Source organism: Coloeus monedula (assembly GCF_965178545.1).
Source record: "Coloeus monedula genome assembly, chromosome: 4".
In the NCBI taxonomy this organism is placed as follows: Eukaryota; Metazoa; Chordata; class Aves; order Passeriformes; family Corvidae; genus Coloeus; species Coloeus monedula.
The window spans coordinates 56,981,518-57,006,563 of record NC_138784.1 but is presented as its reverse complement, the minus strand read 5'-3'; the positions used below and the strand labels follow the sequence as shown (position 1 = coordinate 57,006,563).

The window sequence follows — 25,046 nt, the reverse complement described above, 5'->3', positions numbered from 1 at the left end:
TACAGTGTATTGTCAGGTATGACAATTTAGTCAGTCTGCCAGCTACGGATCTAATGAGCAGAACTGTTTGCACTCCCCTAGAGCTGGGCTGCTTCCCTTCTGCTGGCTCACATAGGCCTGATTTTGTAGTCCAGAAAGTGAAATCAGCAGTAAAATAGTCCTACAAAAGTAGTTGTTATTTCTCTTCCCATTTATTTCCTTGAAGTAGTTTATCAGAAGTCAAAAAGAGGTATGTTAGGAACACAGCCTGCAGAGCATGACTAGTTCTGCTGTGCTGTTGTTACAACTTGGTGAGCACACAGCTACTCTAATGTGGGATGTGGGAATTCAAGCATGGCACTCAGTTGTAGCTTGCTGGTATCAAGGAAATGTATCTGTTACTGCAAGAAAGGATGTCCAGAATACTGCAGCAGCACCAGGCTGGTTTCCCACACCAGACCACATGTCAGCATAGCAAGAAAAGAAGTCCTTAAGTAAGCAGAACAAAACTGCTTTAATTTATGTGTTAACTTAAAATATTAGTTTCAGGTTTGTGCAATGCACTAGACATAACAGAAAGTCTTAAACACTGATAAGATGCTTTTAAGTAATATTTTTTTGCTATATCTCAATGATATTCTGGTACTTGCTAATATCTCAGAGCTAGGACATTGATGCTCTGTGATATTAGTAATAATGTATACATGAAATGAAAAAAAATAAAAAAATACATGCAGGTTATTTCAAAATAGGGTGACTAGACTGGGCCCACAGTAAGCAAGAAGGGAATTTCCTTCAACAAAGGAGTGGAGGCTCTAGAGAATTAGCCAAGTCTATAGGCAGCACATAGGGGATTTTTGCATTTGACTATTGCTACAACACGTTTACTTGTGCATTGGTCAACATTGCAAAACTGTTGCATATTTTGGGTGAGAAAAAGAAAACATTTCAGTGGTCAGCAGAGTGTAATGAATACTTTTAGAGTTGGGAAAGATTTTAGTACCACCTTCTTTCAGGACTGGTCTACCAGTGTTTAAAATGTCCTGTGACAATTTTAAACACCTTTACTTTTGCAGCTATCAAGTCACAAGAATAGTAGAGGCTGTAACTTCTCTAGAAAATACCATGAAACTTCTTCCAAATGTGTTACATATATGGGGTGGTCGAGTCACCATCTGAAAGAGCAGGAAGAGCTGGTCCCAGGAATTTTGTAATTAGAAGAGACAATGTTTGCCTGAAGCAGAGTATTAGAAAAGGACTCATACAGATCTGCTTGGGAGTCAGTCAGAAAAGCTACCAGCAATTTTCTCACTACAGAAATGTGAACAGGCAGACCTGAGCCAAAGTATAGAAATACTATTAAGGATTATTTGCAGACATTTGGTGTAAGCAGGAACATTGCAATGGTAAGCATTTAGGCTGAGTTGCCTAGGCTCCCTTTAAAGCAAGTATCCAAGCAGAATGAAAAATACCTGGAAACTACCTGTCTCTCTGTAGTGGCCATCGTGGGGGCCTACACTACTATCTTTGGATGAACGCTTTCAGGTTAAGTGACGTGTCTATGTCCACCATCCAAATTTTCTTGTAAAACAGGAAATTTCATATTCTTTTGTCATATTCTCTTTGGTATTTTCAGTGCTGCAGCCAACAAGAGGTGATATAGTGCAAGAGATTCAGTGTCTAAGCAGCTGAAACAGGACTTTCTCACTGAAAGCATAGAGCTGAGTACAGCTATTGTTGCTTCAGGACCTCAGATGAGCTTGTCATTGGAGGTGGTGTTTTGCTTTAGCCTTAGATACACCTGCATCATTTTAATTCATTTTCTGTCTGAAACATATTCATAAAATTGATCTTAAGATACCATGGCAATAAAAATCACTCTGTACAAATCAACCTTTCCTGCAGAAAAGACTTTTTCACTGGAAGAAATTGAAGAGAGTAGCATTATAATGCTCTCTCAGCTGGATGGCCGGAAAGGTATTTAGAGGAAAAGCATGTGTCTGGATAGATCAGAGCTTCAACTTCACAAAGAAAGTAACTAAGTGCTTTAGGAAAGCTGCCCTGCCACCTCTGCTTTTGGAGCTGCAGCAGTGCTTGGAATGAGACTAGATCTAATAGATGTGCAGTATAAACAGTAAAGGTTTTATATCAAAGGAGTCAAGAAGAACTTGTCCTCTCCAGGGCACTTCAAAAAAATCTTGTGTTTCAATGCAGTGGATATGTCTCTTATCCCATACTCTGTAAATGTCTCAATGAATGTCTTGAAACAAAACAAACAAATTTTAAAAACCCACACACTCAGATGGAAAATATTTTTTATTGATCGACTTCTTGTTCCAGATACTCCTAACCCGTATTCCTGACCTCACATGATCAATTCCACATGATTTCATGATATGCCATTAATCATCTTTTAGTTGCCTTTATTCCCATGTTACACAATAGGAAGGATGTTTGACAGGACTATTCAGTGAAATAAAGGCCAAATATTTGATAATCAGTACACTGTGTAATATTATCCTGAACAATTGAGTATAAATAATGATATAATGGGGAAAAATATTTCCATTAAACTATTTCCTTCTAGAGTGGATTTCCACAAGGCAGTTTTAAATAGATATTGAACCAAAGACATGTACTACCTCGGACAAATAGGAAAATTATCTCCAAGTCAAATACAAATGCAAACACAGAAAGCAGTTGTTAGATATACTTGAGGAATATGGTCTGTGATGGTGAGATTATCAGAATGGCATGAGAAAGTCAAGACAGGAAATTGCAAAGAAGAATAATGTATCAAAGCTGAGAAAACTTCCTCCATACTTCATTTCTCAAAAATTTTTGCTTATGGTTAAAAATGAAGGTTACAAACAAGAAAATCTGAAATACTTGTTCTATAGGTACACAAAGTACTATGAAAGTACTCAAGTATAGCATGTTTTATATAAAATGCTACTTTAGATGGGAAATGTGGACCTGATTTTCTAAGTGATCTAAGACATTTTTTGTTTTGAAATACTTGGGAAATGAGGAATCATAATCTGAATTTGTCATATTAGAGTATGCTCAAGTTGCTCAATTCTTCACTCATGAGAATAATTTCACAGTATTTAGAAAGTATAATGAGAGTTAGACAAGATTTGCAAGTTGCACCAAAATACAATGTTGAAAAGATACTGAGAACCTTGAGAACATGTTTAATTCAATGCAAGGACTGCACACTCTTCATCCTAGGAGAAAAACAGAAGAGGAAAGAAGATTTTTGTGAGGTTATTTTCTCCAAAATGTGAAAAAGTTCATTGCATTCATATATAGTTGGTGTAAAATAACAAATCTAACCATTTGTCTACAGCTTGTGTTCTTGACTGTCACAGTTCAAACTGTGCTCATATGAACAAATAAACAAAACCAGGATACTTTATTCTGAAGGGCATCTTCTGACAAGGGAGAAGCCAAAGACTGCCTCAAAGCAAGGATGGTAGCCCCCTCTCAACTACATGATTTGCATAGCTTTTGCAAGGCTGCATCTTTTCCCCATCTTTTAACAAGGCTTTTTCAGACCATCTCTTTTTTCTCTGGAGTTCTAGGTTGCTTACACTCTTCTATGTTGGCTCTGAAAGGGTGTCCTTAAAGGAAGAGAATTTTTAAGGGCTTGGGGTCTACCAAATTGCACCTCGATGGGCTGCATTAATAACTGATTTGTCTGTAGCCTAGGAGAGGTATTTTGTAAAGGACTGCGGCAATAAGAAGCAGCACTGGAATGGCTGAGCAGACATGTCTAATCAGTGAGAGCACAGAGGGAACTGATCTGCATGCAAACATCAGTGAGAAAGCAGGGGACAGGTGCTAGTAATGTGAATATCATGCACAGCATGATCATGCACAGCAGATCTGAGTTTGTTTCAGGGCTCTCAAAGGTTGCCTTTTTACTTTACAAATGTCTCACTTCCACTGGTTATTTGGCTCCCTTTCTTCTCACTTTAGCAGCAGACCTCTGATTCCAGACTAAACTGCAAAGAGAGAAAGCAAGAGGAGAGAGAGCACACAACCAAGGAATGTCTTCAGTGAGAGAGTTAAGAACCTGATATTCCTTATAGCTATATACAAAATTCATTCAGATATTCCTTCTGTTCCTGTATCAAGGCCAATGATATGGTTTCAAGACTAAAAACTCCACACATTCCCACAGATGTTTTAAACTGGACATTAGATCAATACCTGTGTGTCATGGCCTTTGCTGGGTTTCCATCACTGTGTGACTGACCATGAAAACCTGAGGGAACAAGTTCAAATATAGGTTGCCATTTTGTTTTCGTTATGGTTCACATATTTATTCTCACAGTAACTGATTTTGGTTATTTTTTCATACAAAACACACAAGTTTCTTATTTTATAGGTGAAATAATGTCTCAAAATGCTTGGCTTTATTAAACAGAACCCAGGAAAGTGGTCAAAGGAAATATAAAATTTAAAAAGAACACAAAGTTTTGCCTCCAAGTCAATGCTATTAAATGGAAATTTAAAAAAAAAAAATAAATAAAAAGTTATTTTCCCATTTCCATCATTGTAGAAAAAACAAGACCAAGAATTGTAATTCCCAAAGCACAGCTACTTATAGAAAAACGCAGTCCATTGTAGCATAATAAATTCTACATGCCAGAAAGCTCTTCTTGAAGCCTGGGTAAAAAGCAGCCTTCCTGATGGTTAGACACACTGACTTTTCTTATAGTAGATGTTGTTATGACTGTAATCTTGCTTTTTAATAATGTCATGACTCTTTTGGACACACTGAGGCTGCTTGATATCTTTAATGGTAATACTTAACATGCACATTTAACATTAGAAGGAGGTTTTGAGAACACTGGTCCGCAGATAGAGATGGATTTATCTACCAACTAATGTGGATCCCATTATTCCAAAAACATAAGTTATGTCAGAATCCATGAAGCATAAGTTTAATGTACAATGAGCACAGTGATGACATATTACAGTTCTAATATTCTTGGTAAGTGCACAATTTCTTTCTTTTTTCTGAATCTCTATAAATTCCTGATCAGAAGAAAAGAAAAAAAAAAAGCCACGCACAAACATACAAGCAAAACAAAAAACCAAACCAACCAACCAAAGAAACTTGTGACAAAATGTTCAACATTTAAATCAAATATTGTGCCCAAAAAGTTCTTTAGTCAGCTTTCAGTGTTCTCCTAATTTCATTTACTACACATAGTCTCTCCTATTATGAGATGCAGGGAAATTCCAAGACTGCCAGCTTTAGAGCTTTTAATTATTTTACATGTTTTTGTCATACTCTGCATTTGTTAAATGGAAAACATGAAAAATGAACATTCATCCACACTGTATGAAACACAACACTCTGATTATTTAATTTATTCATCTTGAGTGGGCTTGTTACGAGTTTTTCAGTGGAGAAGAAACCTGAACTGGCATTATACAAATGATTGCACAGGGAACTATATTCAAACTGCAAATTCAAGCTCTCTTCTTTTTATTATCAGGCTTTCAGATCTAAAGGTGTAGTTCACTGACAGGTGCTTTTAGACAACAGGGAAAATCTGTCACAGGATTTACTATATTTGGAGTGAACTGGAAGGGGATGTTGGTTGGTTGTGTGAGTTTGGGGAGGTGTTTTTGGAAATGCTCAGATTGAGGCTTCTCTCAGCATGATTCCTTTTAGACTTCTTATTTCTAAATTAGTCAATCCGTTCCTGTACTCCTAATCATAAACCCCACAGCCTTAGTTTGCTCTGAACTCACTAACTTCTACACTGCCTTACTTTCAGGGCTTGGAGATTTCAGAATATTCTGACTCCATAGTGTATCTGAGTGTACCTCAAATAATATCCAGAAGCAAACTTCCACTTGTTGGGAAGGTGAGGGAAGGGCTGCTGACCCACTTGCAGTGGTAGGGAACTGACATCAGGACTGTGCTGTAGTCCCCTTTTTCTCCTTGCCAAGGCATGTTTTTTTCATGTACTGACAGGAAGGTAAATACAGGTGTGACACACAGAACCTGGCACAGGGTGGAAAATTCACCCAGGAAGCAGAGGCAGCAGCCAGCCACACAAGTTGCCCTTGCAGAGCTAATTAAAATAGCTCATGAGGTATATGAGTCCATTGTCTGTAGAGGAACCTGAGCCTATCTAGCTCTCATGCACACATCTACATTCAGTCAGGTGAATCCCACCTCAGTTTCCCAGTGAAAACACACTTCACCTGAAATGTTCTCTTCTACAGAATCAAGACCCAATGTTTCTTTTGTTATCATGCATACTTACCACAGTAGGTATCACAGACCTGCAGTGGAACTGAATAATCTACATCTGTTCTCCAGCCCTTTTAAAAGAAAGAATTGAGGCTTATTCCCTTTTCAGCAGAACTGTTACTAAACACTTGTGTTGACAAAATGAGATTGCTTTATTGGTTTACTCAAGTGACTGCATTTTAAATCTGTTTTTAAATAAACACATATGGAGATTGCTGGTCTAGTGTATATTGAGTGAGTTGCAATCACTTAGGTCTCTAAATGATAGAGCTAATCATAACTTTTGTTGGTTTTGTCTGACATGTCTTATTTACAAAATAAATAATTTATGCAGGAAAATAACAGTCTTGCCACCAAATTTCATTTCTCACTAGGGAAAGAACAACTACTCTCATTACTCAGAAGGCTCTTGCCAATCTCACTTTCATCTTGCCTCTTTCTTCCCAGCAGCAGAAAGTAAAGCTGAGAAGGGCCTTCCAGGGCAGCTACTGAAGCCTCAGAGCTCACTATCAGTTTCATTTCACTCAGTGTCTGCTGAGCACTAATTCTAGGATACCATGCATGTGCTGGGCTGTTTGCTATATGCCTCACCTTTTCTAGCCAATGTCAATTTTTGAAAATTCATCTATTATTTACTTGGATCTTTTGATAGCTTGGATTTTTTTTTTTGTGGAGGAACATATAAAGACAGAATTAGCAATATCCTGGTGATAGCCTTTTATCTACCACTGACAGAGGAGCAAGATCACGGAGAGCAACTTCTCAGTTAATTAATGTCATCTCAAAGCAAGGTGGTGGCAGCACACCAAGTTATAAATAATGCTCTTTGCCAACTCGATTTGCACAGTAATCAGATTTAGCTGAGAGGAGAAAGCAGTGAGAGTACCTGCTGGTTTGCTTGGTTTTTTAATGATTTGTTTATTAGTTTATTTTGTACAAGGTACTTGGCAAAAGCAAGACACATACCTGAATGCAAATTGTTGAGCCACACATTTCCCGTGACATGGGGATTGAAACAGAATCTCCCTAATGAAGAAAAAAAAGAAATTGAAACATACTATTTTCTATACCCCAGAACAATGAAAACATACTGTGTCTCTCCAGCTCTTTGGTTTGGTTGCCCATATTGCTACATGTTCTGCTGTGTTAGAAAATTAATGAAAGGTTATTTATTTTCAGAGATAACCCCAGATCTCAATGACCATAAGCAGCTGGTGTAGTTCTGGCAAGCACAGTGTGGCAGCACAGGAAGAGGGCTAATGATACTGCATTTTATGGGCTTCATAAGAAGGACACTCTCCCCCCAGTGTGGCAGCTCACACCATGTTTGCTTCCTCACACCATCTTCATTTCTTTTCCCTGGTGTACGAGTTGAAGGAATGACCCCGTCTTTACAGTTCTTCTGGACATCCCGTCCCATTGTATGCTGAGAACAAGCTGAGCCTCAGGGTAAAATTGTCCTAAATGACTAGCTTGACATTTAATATTTGATTGATTATGGTTTGTCCTCAAAATAATGTTTGTTACTCCACCAATAGCTATGAATCCTACACCACTCTCTTCAGAGTGGCAAACTCATAAAGTAATTTGGGGAAAATTTTCAAACATGACTGACGAGGAATTAGTAGTTAGGGATCAACATTGGTTTCTGAGAACACAGAGTTAGGTCTTGATGAAAAGTTTGTGTATACTGTGCATGGTGTTGAGAAAGGAACCGTATGTAATTTATGTGGGATCCCCTTCTGTCACAGTAGCAGAGGACATAACAACTTTGTACCACAGGGAAGAAAACATCATTTTTAAATGCATCAGTGCCTTCATGAAACACACACTTCATTATCTAGCTGTGATTTATTGGTGCTCCACCATTACTCCTTTCACTTAGCAATTCACACAGGGAACCTTTAAAACCAGAAGGTATAAACTCCACAGGTTTCATCTGAAATAGACCAGTTGAAGGGAAGTGCTTCTGGACATTCCCTGAGCACTGACAACTCTTCTACCTTACAGATCTCCATCTCTGCCAGTAATACAGCATTTTCCACACAGCTTTTCCCATTAGGACAGACTCCTGATATTACCACCAATGCCCTCTGTGGTCTGGGTTAATTAGGATAGCTGTTTTTTCCCAGGCCTTCCCCCATGGTTATTCAGCTCTGGGATCTCCTAGAGGAGCAAGTTGTCACCGTCTGCTTACACATGTCCTCAGATTGAGCTGAGTGAGAGAACTCTGCTTTTAACAGCTGCTCTTTTACATTCAGCACCAGAGGTGCAATAACTATCTAAACTGAATTGTTAGAAAACAAATGCAGCCTCCAGCCAAATTCAGTCTCCAGCCCATTATGTTTAAGAAATCCTCGTTCATAGCTCCCTGGTTATCAGCTAACCCCTTGTATGTGCACCCTTCTCACTAGAAGTATCACAAGTACTTGAAGAAGGCACAGCTGCATTGTGTCCCTGCATATAGTGGCAAATAAGTACAGCTGGAATATATCTTAAAGAGAGGGCAGATGGAGGAGCTATGCTTGTATCTTCTAAAAGCACATCCCCCTATAGTGAAGTGAAGTCAACAGGCACAGTCAGGAGTAAAAATTCAAATCACAACATCTAGATTTCTTAAATTTCTCAAAATTCATTATATGACACCTCATGTACTTGGTCAGTGGAGCAGACAGCAGGAGCACATATTTAGCAGTGGACATAAGACTACTGAGGAGCTGGCTGCTGAACCAGAGGGATGTCTTTCAGCATGGTGGTCCTAGTAGTTACTAGAATATATCCTGCTAATAGTCCCCTGCTTGAAAAATAATGCCATGGCCACTCTTTTGCTGTTTGACCTCACTTTCCAGATGTGTCTCTCAGTAGACCACAGTTTGGGCCAACAAGGTAACTGATAGGCAGGGTTAATGGGCAAAGGCAAACCACAGTGCTGCACTGAAAATGTGTGAGAAGTAGACTTAGTTGTGAGAGAGGAATGAGGCTCTCATGACTAGCTGCTGCCTGAAACAGAAATCTCGTCCTCCCATAATCTTTTCCTATTCTGTCCCCACTTTGCTGGAAGAAGCAGTTGTGTAGCCACAAAAATCAGCTGGGTCAAAAAGATAATTTGGCTGAAAACTAGCCCTTTTTGCATATTGAGTTTGTATTGGCAGCTGTGACATTTAGAGTTCATCATGGATTGATGCCTCAAGTCTTACATTTCATGATGTGTGATTTGCCAGGTCAGCTATATCAGTGACCCATATATGAAATACTAACAGTAACATTTGCTATATACATAATACAAATACCACACTACAAAAATGACATTAGAAGAATATGCTCAATAGTCACATCCTTTGATGTGACTCATTTGACTTCAGGATCTTTGTTTATTTCTTGCTTCAGTGTGAGATCAGAATTAGAACTACATGCTTTTAAAATGTTCCAGTAATTGTTCCAATATGTACATGATTTATTAATGGATTCAAGCTGCAGAACAATAAATGGAATAATAAATGAATGCAGTTAGGTATGTTTAAAAGTCTTACAGTGCTTAAGAAATAATATATACAAACCACAGAGACTGAATGGTGCATCCCAAGAGATTCACATGAAGCCATCTGCGTCCTGTTACACACAAGCACTGAGAACTGTGCCTTGGTTTGGGATGTGAAGAAAACTTGTATTTGTTCTGCAACTGCAGCAGTCCTCATTTTCCAGGCTGATATTAGGGGAAAAGACTTACTTTTAGATGTAAAGGGACCATACACTATATTCTAAAATTTATGCCTAAAATAAATCTTTTTGTATTTGTTAAATGCTATCATATGATATGTAAGTAATTATTTTGATTCCTACAAGTTACTTTTTATGCTGATGAACACTAGATCTACTGAGGATACATAGAAGTAACGAGCTTTCAAATCTCTTTGACTTAACTTACAACTTACAGTGTTGTGAACACTTCTCACTTAACAGAGACAGCTCATATCTAGTGACTGATTTAAATGTTTTCCATAGTATAATTTTATGTAATTTTAAAAATATATATTTACCTGGAAATTCTCCATGAGCAAATGGACATTTAATCCAAGATCCTCGTTTGGTTGTAAACTGAAAGCAGAAAAATCTGTTAGGAAAACCAAATTTTTAATTTCAATCTGTGGCAAAATATTCAACTAGTGATGATCAGAACATTCCAGAAAGTTGCAGAAGATTAATTCACAGCTTTCCTGCTTTATGATATCTTCCAACCCTTGACTTAAATTAGATCCCCTGATTCTTCAGATATTTATAGTCATGTATATTTTACAGAAACATCTGGTTCCACTGACTTAAAAGTAATTTAAAAGAAAAGAATAATATGCCTGTGTTAGCCTTATTTGGCTTTTTTTTTCTCAACTAGATTAGTAAGAGATACTCCATTAAATGTACTGTATTGATCACTTTATTTTCAAATTTTAATATGAAAAACTTTATATGTTAAGTTTAGCACATTCTTCAGAGTTTGCATTGATGAAAACCATTTTTTTGTGCTGTTCTTAAACGGAAAAAATGAAGGGCAAAATCTGACCTGTGTCCTATCTATCATTGCTGTTGCACTTCAAAACAATCACCTTCTAATCTAATCTTTCACTTTTCCTTCATTCTTAGTTCCCATTCATCAGACCTATGAAACAAAATATTGATCATAAATATCAGCAGCTCATTTTTTTTAGAGACAGAAAAAGGGCAGTTAATACGTGTTTTACAAAGAAATCCCTTTACCTTCATGCAAAGTCTTGGGTGAGTGTCCACACGAGAATATTTAACCTGCTGAAAGACAAAGAACTCAGCATTAGCTAGTTTTATTAACTAGTTTCACTAGTTAATCAATTTCACTAGTAAAATCAATTACTCAAAATTTTCATGGTTTGATTACTGAGAAGGGAACTGGTTTGTTTACTTCATAAATATCCCAGGCAGTTAATCACATAAAATAGTTAGAAACAACTGCTGCTTTGGATTATTGAAAAATTTGCTTCTTTTTATCTGCAACATATAGTATTTTTTATGGTCAGCCTGACCCATTAGAGCTAAATTAATTGATTCCATGGTGGCTTGTGCAAAATTCTGATTACACAGTCATCTTGTTTCAATCCCTTATTTGCCATTCATGAACAACTCAGCAGAACACTTAAACATACACCCAAAAGTATTCCACCATCAGTTGAGAAATCTTTCAGTTTCCCATATCCCTATTTCAGAACAGTGAAATGTAGGCTGAATTTTAGAAATCCACTTAAGCAATCCACAAAACATTATTTTCTTGATTAACAACTGTTTACCCACCAAGGGCTTTACCACAAAAAGCCTTGTCTTATATAAACAATTACTAGCCATATAAGTGATCCTACTTAAATAAACCCTGTTGCTCAAGTGACTGAGCACAATACACAGCCAAACACTTCCTTCCTGTAACATTTTTTGAGAACATAACATATGTCCCCAGGTACATCTACAGTGGCGTTCCAGAAGATAGTTCTGTAAGAGTCTGCTCAGACCTGGAGTCAGCGATGTCACCGACAGAGGAAGCCCCAGCCTCATTAAAGAGGAGAGATGCAGCTTTTGAGCCTAAGTCAGTACATGTGCATAGTATTAGAGTGTGTGGCCTTGTGTGGCTTTACTGGGCAGCTGGCCCTATCTGAGGAATCTGCAGTAGTTTCCAGCACACTACAGAGACGGTTTTCAGGGTTATAGTACAATAAATGGATCAAATTCAATATCAAACTTTCTAGAATTAATGAGGAAAAAAGGGAATTATTTCTATCCATGAATGTTCATGATCTTTGTGGGTCCCTTCCAACTCAGGATACTCTGTGATTCTATGATTAATATTAATGTTCAGCCATTAAATGCAATGAGTAAATACAGAAAAACACTCATACTCTGTAACAAAGTTGGATTCTGTTCTGGTAACAGATACAATCATTACCAGCCAGACCTCATTTCAGTCTTATTTTCTTTTTGTTTTCTTTTTCTCTCCTGCAAGCAATGAGTCGTACTTGTTACCAGCAGATGAATAAACCCACAGGGATCACTCACATGTAAAATTAAATTAATCTGTTTTTTCAAGATCAAAGCTTTGTCGAAACTCATAAATGGTGAATTTGAACAATCACTAAAGGCTAGGCCAGGAGCTCCTAATCACAAAAGCATTCTACAGTCTTGAGTCAGCCCCACCCCCTCCCCAATCATGTCATCAGAGTAATAATATTCATCCAAAAGTTTCAAAAATTAATATCTTGTATTTAATCTTATTTACCTTTTCAGTTGTTACTTTAAATTTACTGCCTTCTCTCCACAATCAGACAAGCCTGAAACTTACTTTTCAAGATGAAACGAATTCTAATTAACCTCAAAAACCCAGAGCATTCAGTATCATCAGATTTCAGATTGAAGTGTTAAACCATTCAAGACATATGCATTTGAAAACCCTTTTCAACTTGAGAAAATAAGTCCTGGAAGAACTAAGGGACACAGTATTTCAGCACCAACAATTTCAAGACACTGGACCAGGTTGAGGAAGGCACTTCAGAAAGTTCTTAATTACAAAACAATTTTGTCCTACCAAAGTACTGCTGTCTCCAGAAATATTTAAAGAGATTTAGCTTCATCTCATTTACATTTTCAGTGTCTAAATGTTAACCATCTAAACCTGATCTAATCAAAATAGACTCTTGTGACAGTAAAAAGAGGGCAGTACCATCAGAGAGAAATCCCTCCAACCTATTACGCCTATCTACGGATGAGTTGTCCTCACAAAGGGTCTGTCTCCCTTACTTTAAAGGGAATCTGACATGAACTATAAATAAAAAGCAGATCCTATTTACCCCAAAGAATTTAGCAAACATTACTACCTACCCAGTCATGTCCACTTTTTATTTCTTTATAATGAGTCAATAACCATTTTGAATAAATTATGTGATTAGTGTGCAAGAACAGATTGTGATCATGAATAGTTTTAAGTATCAGAGAAGAGAGGAATTTGCAGCTGCTCTTATTCCAAAGTCTAGCTCTTCACATTATGCCTTTGGTGATGGCCTTCAATCTCACAGTTTGAATTAATCCACATAGCTCTTACTTTCTCAGGAGAATTTCTGAAAGAGTTTTCTATATCTTCACAATGGTCATTCGACTTGGTGAACCTGCACAGGTTAACCATGACAAGGACAGGACAGGCTGGCTCCCAAGCAAGGGTTTGTGTCAATGGGTTATAAACAGTATTGTCCCATAGAACCTGTGTATCTGTGCACAAAGAGAGAGGGAAAACATTATTTAAGATGTCTAGACATGAATCAACACTGTTAATAAGTCTGGTACTTTTACATCTGCTTTAAACCAAAACCTTGGACTTAAAACAATAAAACATTTTTAGGCCACACTTTTTTCTATTTGCCAGGTAAAACATTTACTTTCATATTTTTGTGTGTGTAAATAAGGCAATTTCTTTTTCAGCTGTCATCTCAGACCAGATTCTGACATTGCTGGAATATTTGTGTGAATAATTTCGCATTAAGCATGGAACTCACATATTAACCGCCTTTTTCAACTCCCTGCTCTCTCCTTTAAGTTGGGTATTGTACACCTTCTTCAAACATCTCCTTGAAGACCTCTTCTCACATCATTTCTAAGCTGACCTTTCATTCCTTCTGGCCAGTTTGTGTGTCACTTAAGAAAATGTGGGAAATGACTAGAAAGTTACTTAGTGTTTATGTTGTCATAAACTTGGTGAACTATTTGGTCTGAAAGTAAGTTATTTCATCTACCCACAGTAAAATAAACCAATATGATGACTTCCTTGAAGTTTTGCAATACATGATTTTCACTGTAGATTAAATTGTGACATACTAATGGACCTGCTGAAAATCACTCCCATAAAGAGTAATCACGCAATACTTACCATTTTCAAAGGGGCAAAGCTGTATCCTCCTTGCATCTGGAAGTGCCAGCCAACCCTACAGCCAAAAAGTAGGCATCAGTTAGAGATTCTCAGACACACATGTTTTTAACATTTCAGGTAGAATGTGACAGAAAAATTTTCCACCAAAGATAATGATGCTATGTTTGTTAGAAAGCTTTGGAAGTCATTTTTTAAAATAAATTTTGAACTATATTTTTATTTTATTGTTCATCATTAGGGGCATTGAACTAAGGTGATCCCTTCTAACACTATATTCCTACTATTGCTAAGTCGTATATTTAGCCCAATTTCATTTAGAAAGTCTTCCAGTTTGATTTTCATTAAGTTTCTTACAGTTTCATTACTTTCTAGGGGTAACAAAACATTCAATAATCATAATATCAGATCTCCTGGCCTCGCCAATGGTAAAGGATGCATCCTTAAAATCTGAAGACTAACACTTAACCCAGTCTTCAACTATATGTGTATGAGTGCTGCTATACCCTAGTTATTTAGATTCATGTGCAAAGATTTCTGTTATTTAGACTTCCCATCTGTTTCCTCAGCAATCCTATTGCAGAATTTTCTGTGTATATACTGAGAGGAATAATATTTTTCTAGAGACCTCATATTTCCAGGGTGGAACAAAAAAATTTCCTAGGCTTGGAAGAGATTTTGGGGTTCTGCTTGTGTATTTAGGTATGTGATTTTAGGTCCCACAATGTAGACATCTAAGCGTGACTAAAGTGCTCAAATTACTACCACAGTAATGGGAAGACCTAGCCCGTGCAGCCAGTGGAATCTACAGTGCAGTCCAGCACATTCCAAAAGGGCCACCTACCTTTGGTCAGTTGAGCAACTGACTGCATTAATCAGATCTCCACTGACTTTAAGAGTTTGGACACCTAATTCAAATGCAGCAATATGTATTGGATATCTACATTTAAATTCTTAATCCCCAAGGTAAATCTACCCCAAAATTCAGTGAGAAACTAGGTTCACATACTATCTTTCTATGCTATCAAGATATTTTTAAATTTGTTTGGGACCTTTTATTCTTTGTATGAAAGATATTCAAAAATCTCACTTCTCAGGTTATCAGAAAAATTTGTAACTAACCTGAATATATTAATGGAATGAAGTTTATCCCCCTTCATCTCATTGCAAGAGTGGCTTTTTTTTTTTAAACATATCTTATTTTTCCTTATAAGTGACCTTTACACGGCAAGCATATCTTCTCTTTCCATGTGTTTTACCAGGCTAATGGAAACATGGTCTTTGAATGTCCTTTGTAAAACAGTCTCTTCATTCCCCAATCAGTACAGATTTTTTTTATGTACATCTTCCTTTTGAATTAATCTTTCTTGAATATGGATACAAGGATTCCTCACAGTATTTCAAGGAAGGCCTTGCCCATACTTTCCTGTTACCTTGGAATAATCTAACTCACTAGACTTTTGTTCATGCTTACATTATGGAAGCAAGCTAGTTAATCACCCTGTGATCAATTATTTCACCCAGATCTTTTTTCTTCCACTGTTATTTCTAAATGGGGACTCGCATCTTACAGCAAGCATTCTTTTTATTAGAGCAAGTGCATGAACTTGTACTTCATACCTTAAACTGCATCATCCTTCAGTTATGTCACAAATGGAGACCTCTAGTGTCTTCCAATTACCCTGACTCTCTTCCATTTTGATTACATGTCCCAAAAGTGTTCCAGCAAATTCCATTACACGTTCCTGCGTTTTGTGCCCATGTCATTGGATGAAAACATTTGAATGAGAATGGCTCTCAGTGTGGTCCTCAAGTAACCTCCCTACCAGCAGAGGCCCATCCAACAGGAGTTGCTGAGTTAGCCCTGCAGCTAGGTATTATCTACCATACAAATCTTGTTCTCACTCTCAGTTTCCTCAATTCCTGTTTTAGTTTCTCATGCAATACTATCTCAAATGCTGCTGATATTCAGTCAGATTAAATTTTGTGTCTTTTCACTGGTTATAAAAAATCAGTCAAAATATTACACAACACATTCCATAAATTATTGTAAATTGTATCCCATTTTCTTCTGATTGTCATGTTTTAATTAGCATTTCCTTAAAAATCTCTTCCTTACATTTATGTAATCCTAAGGTGAAAAAAGTCTTAGTCAAAAAGTTGAGTCTAGAACCTTTTTCTTTAGGTTTTTCCTCCTTTCTTAGCACAAATCCCTGATAAAATTTCTTTAATCAGATACACAAATATATACCAAATTCCAGACTGTATTACCTCAACGCAAAGACAAGGGAGTAGCTGAGAATATTTCAGAGAAACAGATTTAAAAGATTCCTTTCCTTTTATCTGAAATGAAAAAGATGGTCATAAATCCAAGACAGTAAATTACTTTTAATAAAGCTAAATTATAGATAGATTAGATATAGATACATAGGTATAAACATAGATTATATAGATAGATATAGATAGATATAGATGATAGAGATATAGATTTTATAGATGATATAGATGATATAGATATAGATGGCATTTCCTATAACTGTGACCTTAATGAGCATTGGCACCTGCAAGGCATCCCCCACCAGTTCCCCAAACCACCGCGAGTTTAACTCACCACAGCAAATGCCCCGACATCTTCACAGGTAAACCATTTGTGGCAGAGGCGAACGTAATAATCTTGATCCCGGGGGAAGTTAGATACATTCACTGTTACAGTTTTCCTTGCCCTGTCTAAATTGTAATCTAACTTTCCAGCTGAAAAAAAAAATCAAGCATGAAATTATTACATATGTTTTTTTATAATTTTATTATTTCTATTTTATCTACTTATAAAAGGCACAGAATATATTTCTTAACTTGATGGAGATGAAACTCAACATCTATAGATTCTTACTTAGAATGTTTGAAATTATTATTACTTTTATAACCTGATAGTCCTCATGTTCTTTTTTATGAGATGTAATCATCATTCAGCATTATTTAGCTTAGAACTTGTAATACTGAGAGGCCGAGACACCTACCAATTTCACCTCAGCCTCAATACTTGAAATCTTATGTAGTTTATGTACAAACATTTGAAATATACAAGCTAATACTACTATAAGGGCTGATTATCCCAAGATTGTAATTTCATTATATAGAGAATATGACAGACAAATGCAATATGTGAGAGGATATTTTTTTATATATATATTCATGGGTATGCCAAAATCAGTATAGCAGTTTGGCAAATTAATTTCAGTCTATTTATGAGGTTTGTCTATAGACAAAACATAAAACTAGCAATCCAAAGTGCATTAAAAGGACACAAATCTATTTCCAAAATTTTAGGAATCAAATAGACGATCAAAATCTTTACCTGCCATGTAGCATTTTCAATAGAAATACATTTCCAGAACACTACCGGGTACCATTTCAATAGAAATACATAGAAATATATTTCCAGAACATTACCTATCAACTACATGGCACTTATAAGTAGTGGTAGTTGGAAATCATAATTTTTTCTCCCTGCTTATCAAAGTATGAAAACATGTCATTGTATAGGTCAGCAGAAATATCGCACAGCTCTAAGTTGCATAGAAGGTCAGCTCACCTGAACAAGCTGGAATATATTTTCCCACATCACTGTTTCTGCAATCTGAAAAGTAGAAGCCAGAGTTTGTCTCAGTGATGCTTTATTCATATAACTGTGTAAACAAACTGCCAAATTATCAAATAGATTCCCAACAGGAAACCTCTCTCATCCCTCTTTTTAAAGGCAGATTTACATCCACTTTTAGATAAACAGCAAAAAAGGAAAGTACTCTTCCCACACACAGAGATTATATCACAATATGCCTTAAGGAGCTATCTCCCCAGTCTGGGGTTTCTACTGAGAAACATCATCAGCAGTTAAGGCTGCAATTGAGGGCATAACATCACACTTCTTCACCTAGAACCTAACAATAATTTAAGCAATAATATTAATTTTGGTTACTTTTTCCTCAAAAAACAACTCCTGTTGTTTACCAGGCTCATTTCTCTGTTATCAATAACTCTGTATTTTTGCCATTCTGACTCCAGCCTTAGAAAGAAACACCCTATCTAGCTCCTAGGGAGCTTACCAGAATTAGAAGCCAGGCAACGTTTTCAGAACATCTGGTATTTTTATCTCCAAAACTTAACTCCTAAGAACATTAAAACAACTTTTCATGTGTTGCTTTCACCCCTTCTTGCATAACACAGTATTAGAATTACTCTAATTTCCCCACAAAGTTCTTTTCCACCAAGAAATATTTCCTATTTTCATTTGTTCACTCACCCTGGCAATGTGTCTTAAAACTGGGCTTTATTAAAAAAACTGGGCCTTGTTTCTCCCCACTCTTTGTTCACAAAGTACTTGTATACATCAACAGTGAATCAGGATTTATAAGAAAACTAAAGGCTTTTTAAGCACAAAAATGCTTTACTTGTACCAAAGTGTCCAATTATGTAGCAGGGATGGCACCGTACCAAGGGGCAAAGGCAAGAACCACCCATCCATGGGCTCTGGAGAAGGGAAAGCAGGACAGTCCCAGGCATGGGATCGAACAAGGGGTGTCATGGCATTTTTTGCTTTTTCCTTCCCTGGCCACACTGTATTTTGGTTGGACCACGGTGCTGAATCAATTTTTGTATGCACATGGCATAATTTGTAAAAAATTTGGAGGCACTTCTGATGCCATGAAGATATTTTGCCTTTTCTTTTGTACCCCTGTTATACCTTTTTTACAACTTCTGTATTCTTAGTGCTTTTTGCCTACATTCTTGGACTTGTTTGTCAAGCTGAGAGACTAAACATTTTAGAAGCTTCATAAGTAGAAGATAGTGTGCCCCAGACCCCAAGGTCATCTCCAGAACACATTCTGTAAACTAAGATAGAACCATCCAGGAGAAGGTTCCTTGGGGAGAGGGGTTCACTCGAGCCTCTCATTGGGGAACCTTTGATAGATATGCTAATTAGTAAAACCTATAATGTTATACCAGATCTTTTGGGGTGTGCATTGAGGTGTGCATTTCGGTGTACCTAAAGATCCTTAAAATAAATACCAAGGTAAAATCCCTTTTCCCCTTCTAACTGTGTTTGACTCTTGATTTTAAGACCAAGAAAAGGCATCACTTCATCCCAACAACATGGAAAAATGCTACCTAATCTTTTCCAGTTACATATAAACAGGCTATAGAATGGCTAGTTAATGAAAGTAAAAACAAATTTTCATAGGCTTTCTTATTAAGTTTTCCTCAGCTTCTGAAGCCACCCCTGGCCCACCCATGCAGAGAAGCAGAAGCTCATTGGAGGCACAGAGAGCAGGCAGGGCTGAACCTACAGCCAGAGAAAGAGCACATGCCAATCACAAGAAGGGCAACTGGGACAAATGCATAGTGTAAATTCAGTTTTCCACATACTTTTACATACAAACTCTGGGGTTTACATCAAGTCGAGACCTTTACTTGCTAACAAAAAAACCCACTGAAACATAAACTAAGACTGGTCCTGGCCTATGCAGTCTACCATCAGTTGGGTCAGTGTATCCCAGAACCTGATTTGGATGTGCTTTTGCCTTTGAGGGTTTTTTTTCTTTGGTTTGGCTTGGTTTTTTTCTTTTATGAGATATTTCTTGAAAAACATCTGATTTAAGATGTTTTCCTACCTTCAACATAGTATTGCTGACTCAGCTTGACTTCACAGTAATGTGGTACAGTTTTCATGGTCACATAGATGTGTTGTGCTACATTGACTTCAAAGCAATTGAATTGTACCTGTACCTGTTTAAAACATTTATAAAATCAAGTTCATGCATGACTTCCAGATACAGAAATGCTGCTGTTATCCCCAGAGAACAGCGAAATCATGACATAAGTCCAGGTCATGATCCATAAGATGATGTGGCCGAAGCGACCTCGTTTAATCACCCATAGCTTTTATAGCATGGTTCGCAAAAGAGCAATTACATGATTGGCCTACTGACCCACCACCTCTCAAGGTGATAGGTTGAGCAGTAAGACACCCATTTCCAAATATTATTCTTAGAGAAGGAAAATAATTTTCACAGTTCTCAAAACAACTTGCAGGTGTAGAAATGGTTTACATTCTCTAAACTGTTGTCCATCCAGTTCACATGAGAATGAAAGCTTTCACAGAGGAGCTGTGAGAAGCTGGATTTCTCTAACTGCTCTCTCATGAGAAAAAAAAGTTTCATAGGAAAATTCCTCTGCCAGCCTTTGCTAGCATCCACACAGAAAAACCTTTGGTTAAGATATTTAAGCAAGAAATATTTTTTGTTCAGATATATTTACATCTACAAGCAGCATTAAGCAGTCAATAAGGTAGTATTAGGAATGCAAAAGCAGATACAACTTAATAAAAGGATTTCAAAAAGTATCATTATTTCTAATCCAGGATGTTGCTATCAGTTTCACTTTTGGAAATCCAAATATCTACAAGATATTGAATAATCCTAAAAGCATGAAAATACAAAAGCCCCAGTCTATAGGCATTTTACAAGCCCAAACATTTGCAGAATAGAAAAAAACAAGTCTGTTTAAATATTTAAAGACAACTACAGAAAATTTACTAGTTACGATAACATGAGTTATTTCTGTTTATGAGACAGAAAGCAATTTAGGAAACAAAAGCTGAGGTCCAGTTCTAGCAGGTCATTCCCTCACTGCTATCAGTTAACTATTAAATTCCATATCGGTTTTCATGTGGGATATTCTCCTATTTGGTACAAGGCATTTGGAGGGTAAAAGATGTGTTATGTCACCATTTTAGTCACTGAACTGAAACTAGGAAAATTTCATTAAATATGTTTGTTGATTCTTGCCTATAAACTTGCCTTATTCTAAAAGATACTGGTTGCTGACTAGTGGCCCTGCATTGCCCATAGGGATGTTCCATCATCGAGTGACACCAAGTGCAATCTGCACTTGCAGCTCAGGAGAACTTTGTTCCTTGTGCAATCAGTGTAAGGTGTACAAAGCACATGAAGCAACACATTGTGTATAGGATTAATAACAGCTATCTACCAGTAACTACAAAAATTCATGCCTTTTAAATAGTTGGTCAAGGGTGGTTCTTTTTTTCTTTTTCCCCAGTTGCAAATTTTAATAACAAATACTTTCCCTTAACAAATACTGCCCCTTACAAGGGCTTAGGACAGATGAGCACAAGTGCTTAGGCACCTGTCTGTCTTCTAGGTGTGTAAACTCCATTGACATGGCTTGACTGAAGTAATACATACTTAAAATCATTGTAGCATTGTTCTTCCTAGACACTGGAGTCAGAAAATCTTCCACACAATTTGGGGGGCACAAAAAGAAAGTTACCAAGACTGATATGAAAATTAGGCTCTGCAGAGGCAGCTTCCCTTATCAAAAGGTAAGTGGAAGAAGTACAAAAATGGTGGAGAATTGAATGTATACATTATAAAAGGGAATTTGGTTGTGGAGTTTCATCTGGCAATGCTGAAACATATGTTTCACTGCAGTTTTCCACAAAGTCAGTAAGAAGAAAATAAGAGAGATACAAAAGATATTTTTTTCCAAAGGCTTGTAAACATTTAAATGATACACTACTCCCCCCCAAAAAGGAGTCTACCTTCTTTCCATTAAGCATCTTGCTTTTTTTCCTAGTGAATCTCACATTTGTGCACTGAGATTGCTGTGTGTCCAGTGAAAAAGAACATATTTCCAGCCCACGGACATTCTCTGAAATGAGTTAGGAACAGATTGCAAAAATATAATTTAAGCATCTTTAAGAAGAACAAAAACATAAATTAAAATATACCATACCATAAGCTTTCCTTCTAAGTGAAAGGAACATGTATTTTATCTCTGTTAAAAAAGGGACATTATATATAATCCACACATGGGAGTAGGAACAAGGATTTAATACAGATTGCTATAAATGAAGCTTTAATTTTGCAAAATTAAAAAATAAACCTATTAAGTCTAAGTGGAGCAGCTAGGAAATGTCTAAACGGTAACACATGGAGCACATGAATGGCATGATCTTAGTAAAAATAGACTATGCACAAGAAGTTTGTGTACTTTCATTTTATTTTAGTGCAGAACTGTAACTTCAGATGACTAAACTGTTTCTCCTTCTGTTGGGGCAGTCACTCATGTCCAGATTATCAGAGCAGACAGAATTAGTGTGTGTGCCTGCATGGATGCCAGAGCAAGAAAGAAAAGGGCAGCTGTGTGCTTGGGGCACTGATAGAGGACAAGTTATGTGTGTTATATTGGAAGGCAGAATTCATTATCTCAGTTCTCATTCACCTGAGAAGGGTCACAATTTCATCCTGTTTTGCAGTAAAATGCTTTCACAAAAACATTTTTCTGATATCATTGCATGAAAACAGCTTGGTCCCAAATATTACAATGTAGAACAAATTTTGGCTGAACAGCCGTAAACACAAAGTGAACAGAAAGGGCTCAGTAGCAAAGCTGATTCCTACCATCTAGACTCAGTGCTCCTTTAATGTTTAAATGAAGAGAGCATGGGCTTCCTTGGACACATTTCATCACTGTTGAGATCTTCATGCTTTTCAGTACCATAGAAGATAAAGATGCAGGAGCATCATGGCAGAAGCTGTTAAAAATGCCACCTGCAAATGCAAACACAAGCACAGAGAAACCTCATTGCACACAGGATGTCTGGGGCAGAGCAAGCGCTACAGGGGAAGTTCCAGGTCTCCTGAAATCAGTAAGAAAGTCACCACTGACTTTAGCAAAGCCAGTACTTTACCTAAGACTTTCACATGGCCAACAATAGCTGGTTGGCTGGTTAGCAGCAATGTAGGGGGTTGGTATAAATTTCTAGGCTTAGGGAAATGTTACCCCACAAGAGGAAGCAATCACACTTCTAATAACTAAGATTAGCAGAACACACCTAGGCTAATACTGTTTTTAATTAATTAGATCTGCTAGATCACAGCTAAACTAATAGTTTATATAAACTTTTCTCAAAACCATTACCTGGATATTATGAGCACTCTCATAGTAGTATTTTAATTTTAGGACTTTCTGATGGTCTCAATTACTTTTAAAATTTCTCTTTCACACAAGAGGGCACCATTGCATTCCTAGTCATGGAAAAATACCTTACACCTACAGGATTTCCTTCTGCTTTAGACCAGAACAAGAGCAGAATAAATATTATTCAGGCCTTCTTCAAGGCACAGAACACAGTAACCAGTAGGCACAGAACACAGCTACTATGTCTCATTCTATTTCCCTATAGAAATTTAGTCATTCCAAAGCCGTAGGAAATGGGTTTGCAGAGCTAAAACTGTAGGCTAGTATAGAAGGAAAAAGTAGTCTTAAGGCCCCAAACCTCATCAGTTAGCATATTTCATCTCTTTCTACTTCTCAGGCTGCCCTGCACATAAATCAGTTATTTATTTATTAATTTATATTGGTACAGTGGATTTAATCCCCAATGCATTCCTTGGGCTTCTCTACTTCACATCCATTGTTTGTAGTCCCAAAAACTAGGAGTTCAAGAAATTATCAGAACAAATAGCCAGGGAATTAGGTTTTGTCCCTTGGCTTTGTGGTATGCAATGCAGCACACCTCTTTTTAGCTGTAACTACATAACTATTTCTTTGAAATATTTCTCAGCCTTCTCCCTTCAGTACATAGCATGAAAGTTCAAAACCACCGAAGTAAAACAAAGTATTTTACTGAACATTCTCCTTCCCCTGGTGAGAGGCTGGAAGAAAAAAAAAAAAAGAAAAGAAAAAAAAATTCATATTAGTCAACTGTTCAAAATGCTCCTAGAAAGAGTTCAACAAGTATGACAAAGAGTATGAAAGTATGAAACAGCAGTGCCAAAATACTGTGCTTGCCATAAAATTCAGGATAACATTCTTAATGGGAATCATCAGGAAAGGGAGCATCCCTCAATGTCAAGCTAAGAGCTGTTGTCAAGTGTGGATGCTCATTGACTCACATGGAAGATACATCCACAGTTCTCACAGAGGAAAGGAAGGGTGTGGAGGAGGAAAGACAAAGCTTATCCTTACTTATCCTTCCAACCCTTCCAGTGAAGGAAAGTGCTCTAAATTCAAAGACTGAAAGTGTATTAACCTGAACAGGACTTCTCCCTGTATTTTGAGATCCTCATTTTCCCAGTGTCCGGTTGCAGCTGAAGCTCTTTGTCAAAGATCAGATACTGATACTGCAGGCTGTGAAGACAGGCTGACATAAATGTGACACCTTGGCTTAAATCTGCTAGGCCTTAAGTGCCCTCACACCTGGTATCAGGAGAAATAAGTCCTGCGTGATACATATCACACACATACAGTCAGAAGAGACAAGCACTTCACACCTGAATCTCCACTCTGTTATCCTGGTTCTGTGTCATTGAGCATATTTTGGAGGCAACAGGATATGCTGATGTGAACCAAGTAGAAAAGCGTGGGAAAACAAGGACACTTTACCTCACCTGGCAGTAGGTCAACTCTGAATTACCCAAAGAAATACAGGCAACTAGAGAAGACAGTTTATGCAAAACAAAGAAAAAACACAGATCACCCGAAATTTACAAATAAGGCTTTAAGAGCAATTGGAATACATTGACTTTTGAAGAATTTATACACATTTCCACAGAGATGAGACAGCCTTTAGAAGTACAGTGCCCAGCAGCTGGATATGAACACTGTATTCCAAGTTCCAAGAATGAGTGGTGTAATAATCCTGAAGGTATCTCAGGATGGAAAGATATTGTACAACAGTCAATTAATCCACCCACAACTAACTGGGAGTTCACCATATTGCAGAACTACCTGATAACTATTACTAATAATGTGATAAGTGATGATTAGTTTCAGCTCTGT

General features: G+C 37.2%; 1 protein-coding gene across 1 annotated transcript in view; it reads right to left on the bottom strand.

Annotated features, from left to right (window-relative positions):
• Window positions 1–3,181: 3,181 nt before the first annotated feature.
• Window positions 3,182–25,046, bottom strand: part of IL17REL (interleukin 17 receptor E like) — a gene marked incomplete at both ends in the record, with an annotated part of 41,609 nt that continues 19,744 nt past the window's right edge. The window contains 15 exons of the mRNA XM_082279587.1: window positions 3,182–3,209; window positions 4,198–4,252; window positions 6,276–6,333; window positions 7,229–7,288; window positions 9,820–9,965; window positions 10,300–10,357; window positions 11,012–11,059; window positions 13,368–13,531; window positions 14,187–14,241; window positions 16,455–16,526; window positions 16,795–16,934; window positions 17,776–17,820; window positions 19,853–19,967; window positions 21,802–21,911; window positions 22,664–22,813. Of these exons, the coding sequence (XP_082135713.1) occupies window positions 3,182–3,209; window positions 4,198–4,252; window positions 6,276–6,333; window positions 7,229–7,288; window positions 9,820–9,965; window positions 10,300–10,357; window positions 11,012–11,059; window positions 13,368–13,531; window positions 14,187–14,241; window positions 16,455–16,526; window positions 16,795–16,934; window positions 17,776–17,820; window positions 19,853–19,967; window positions 21,802–21,911; window positions 22,664–22,813 (1,304 nt within the window). The remainder of the gene's footprint in view (window positions 3,210–4,197; window positions 4,253–6,275; window positions 6,334–7,228; window positions 7,289–9,819; window positions 9,966–10,299; window positions 10,358–11,011; window positions 11,060–13,367; window positions 13,532–14,186; window positions 14,242–16,454; window positions 16,527–16,794; window positions 16,935–17,775; window positions 17,821–19,852; window positions 19,968–21,801; window positions 21,912–22,663; window positions 22,814–25,046) is intronic.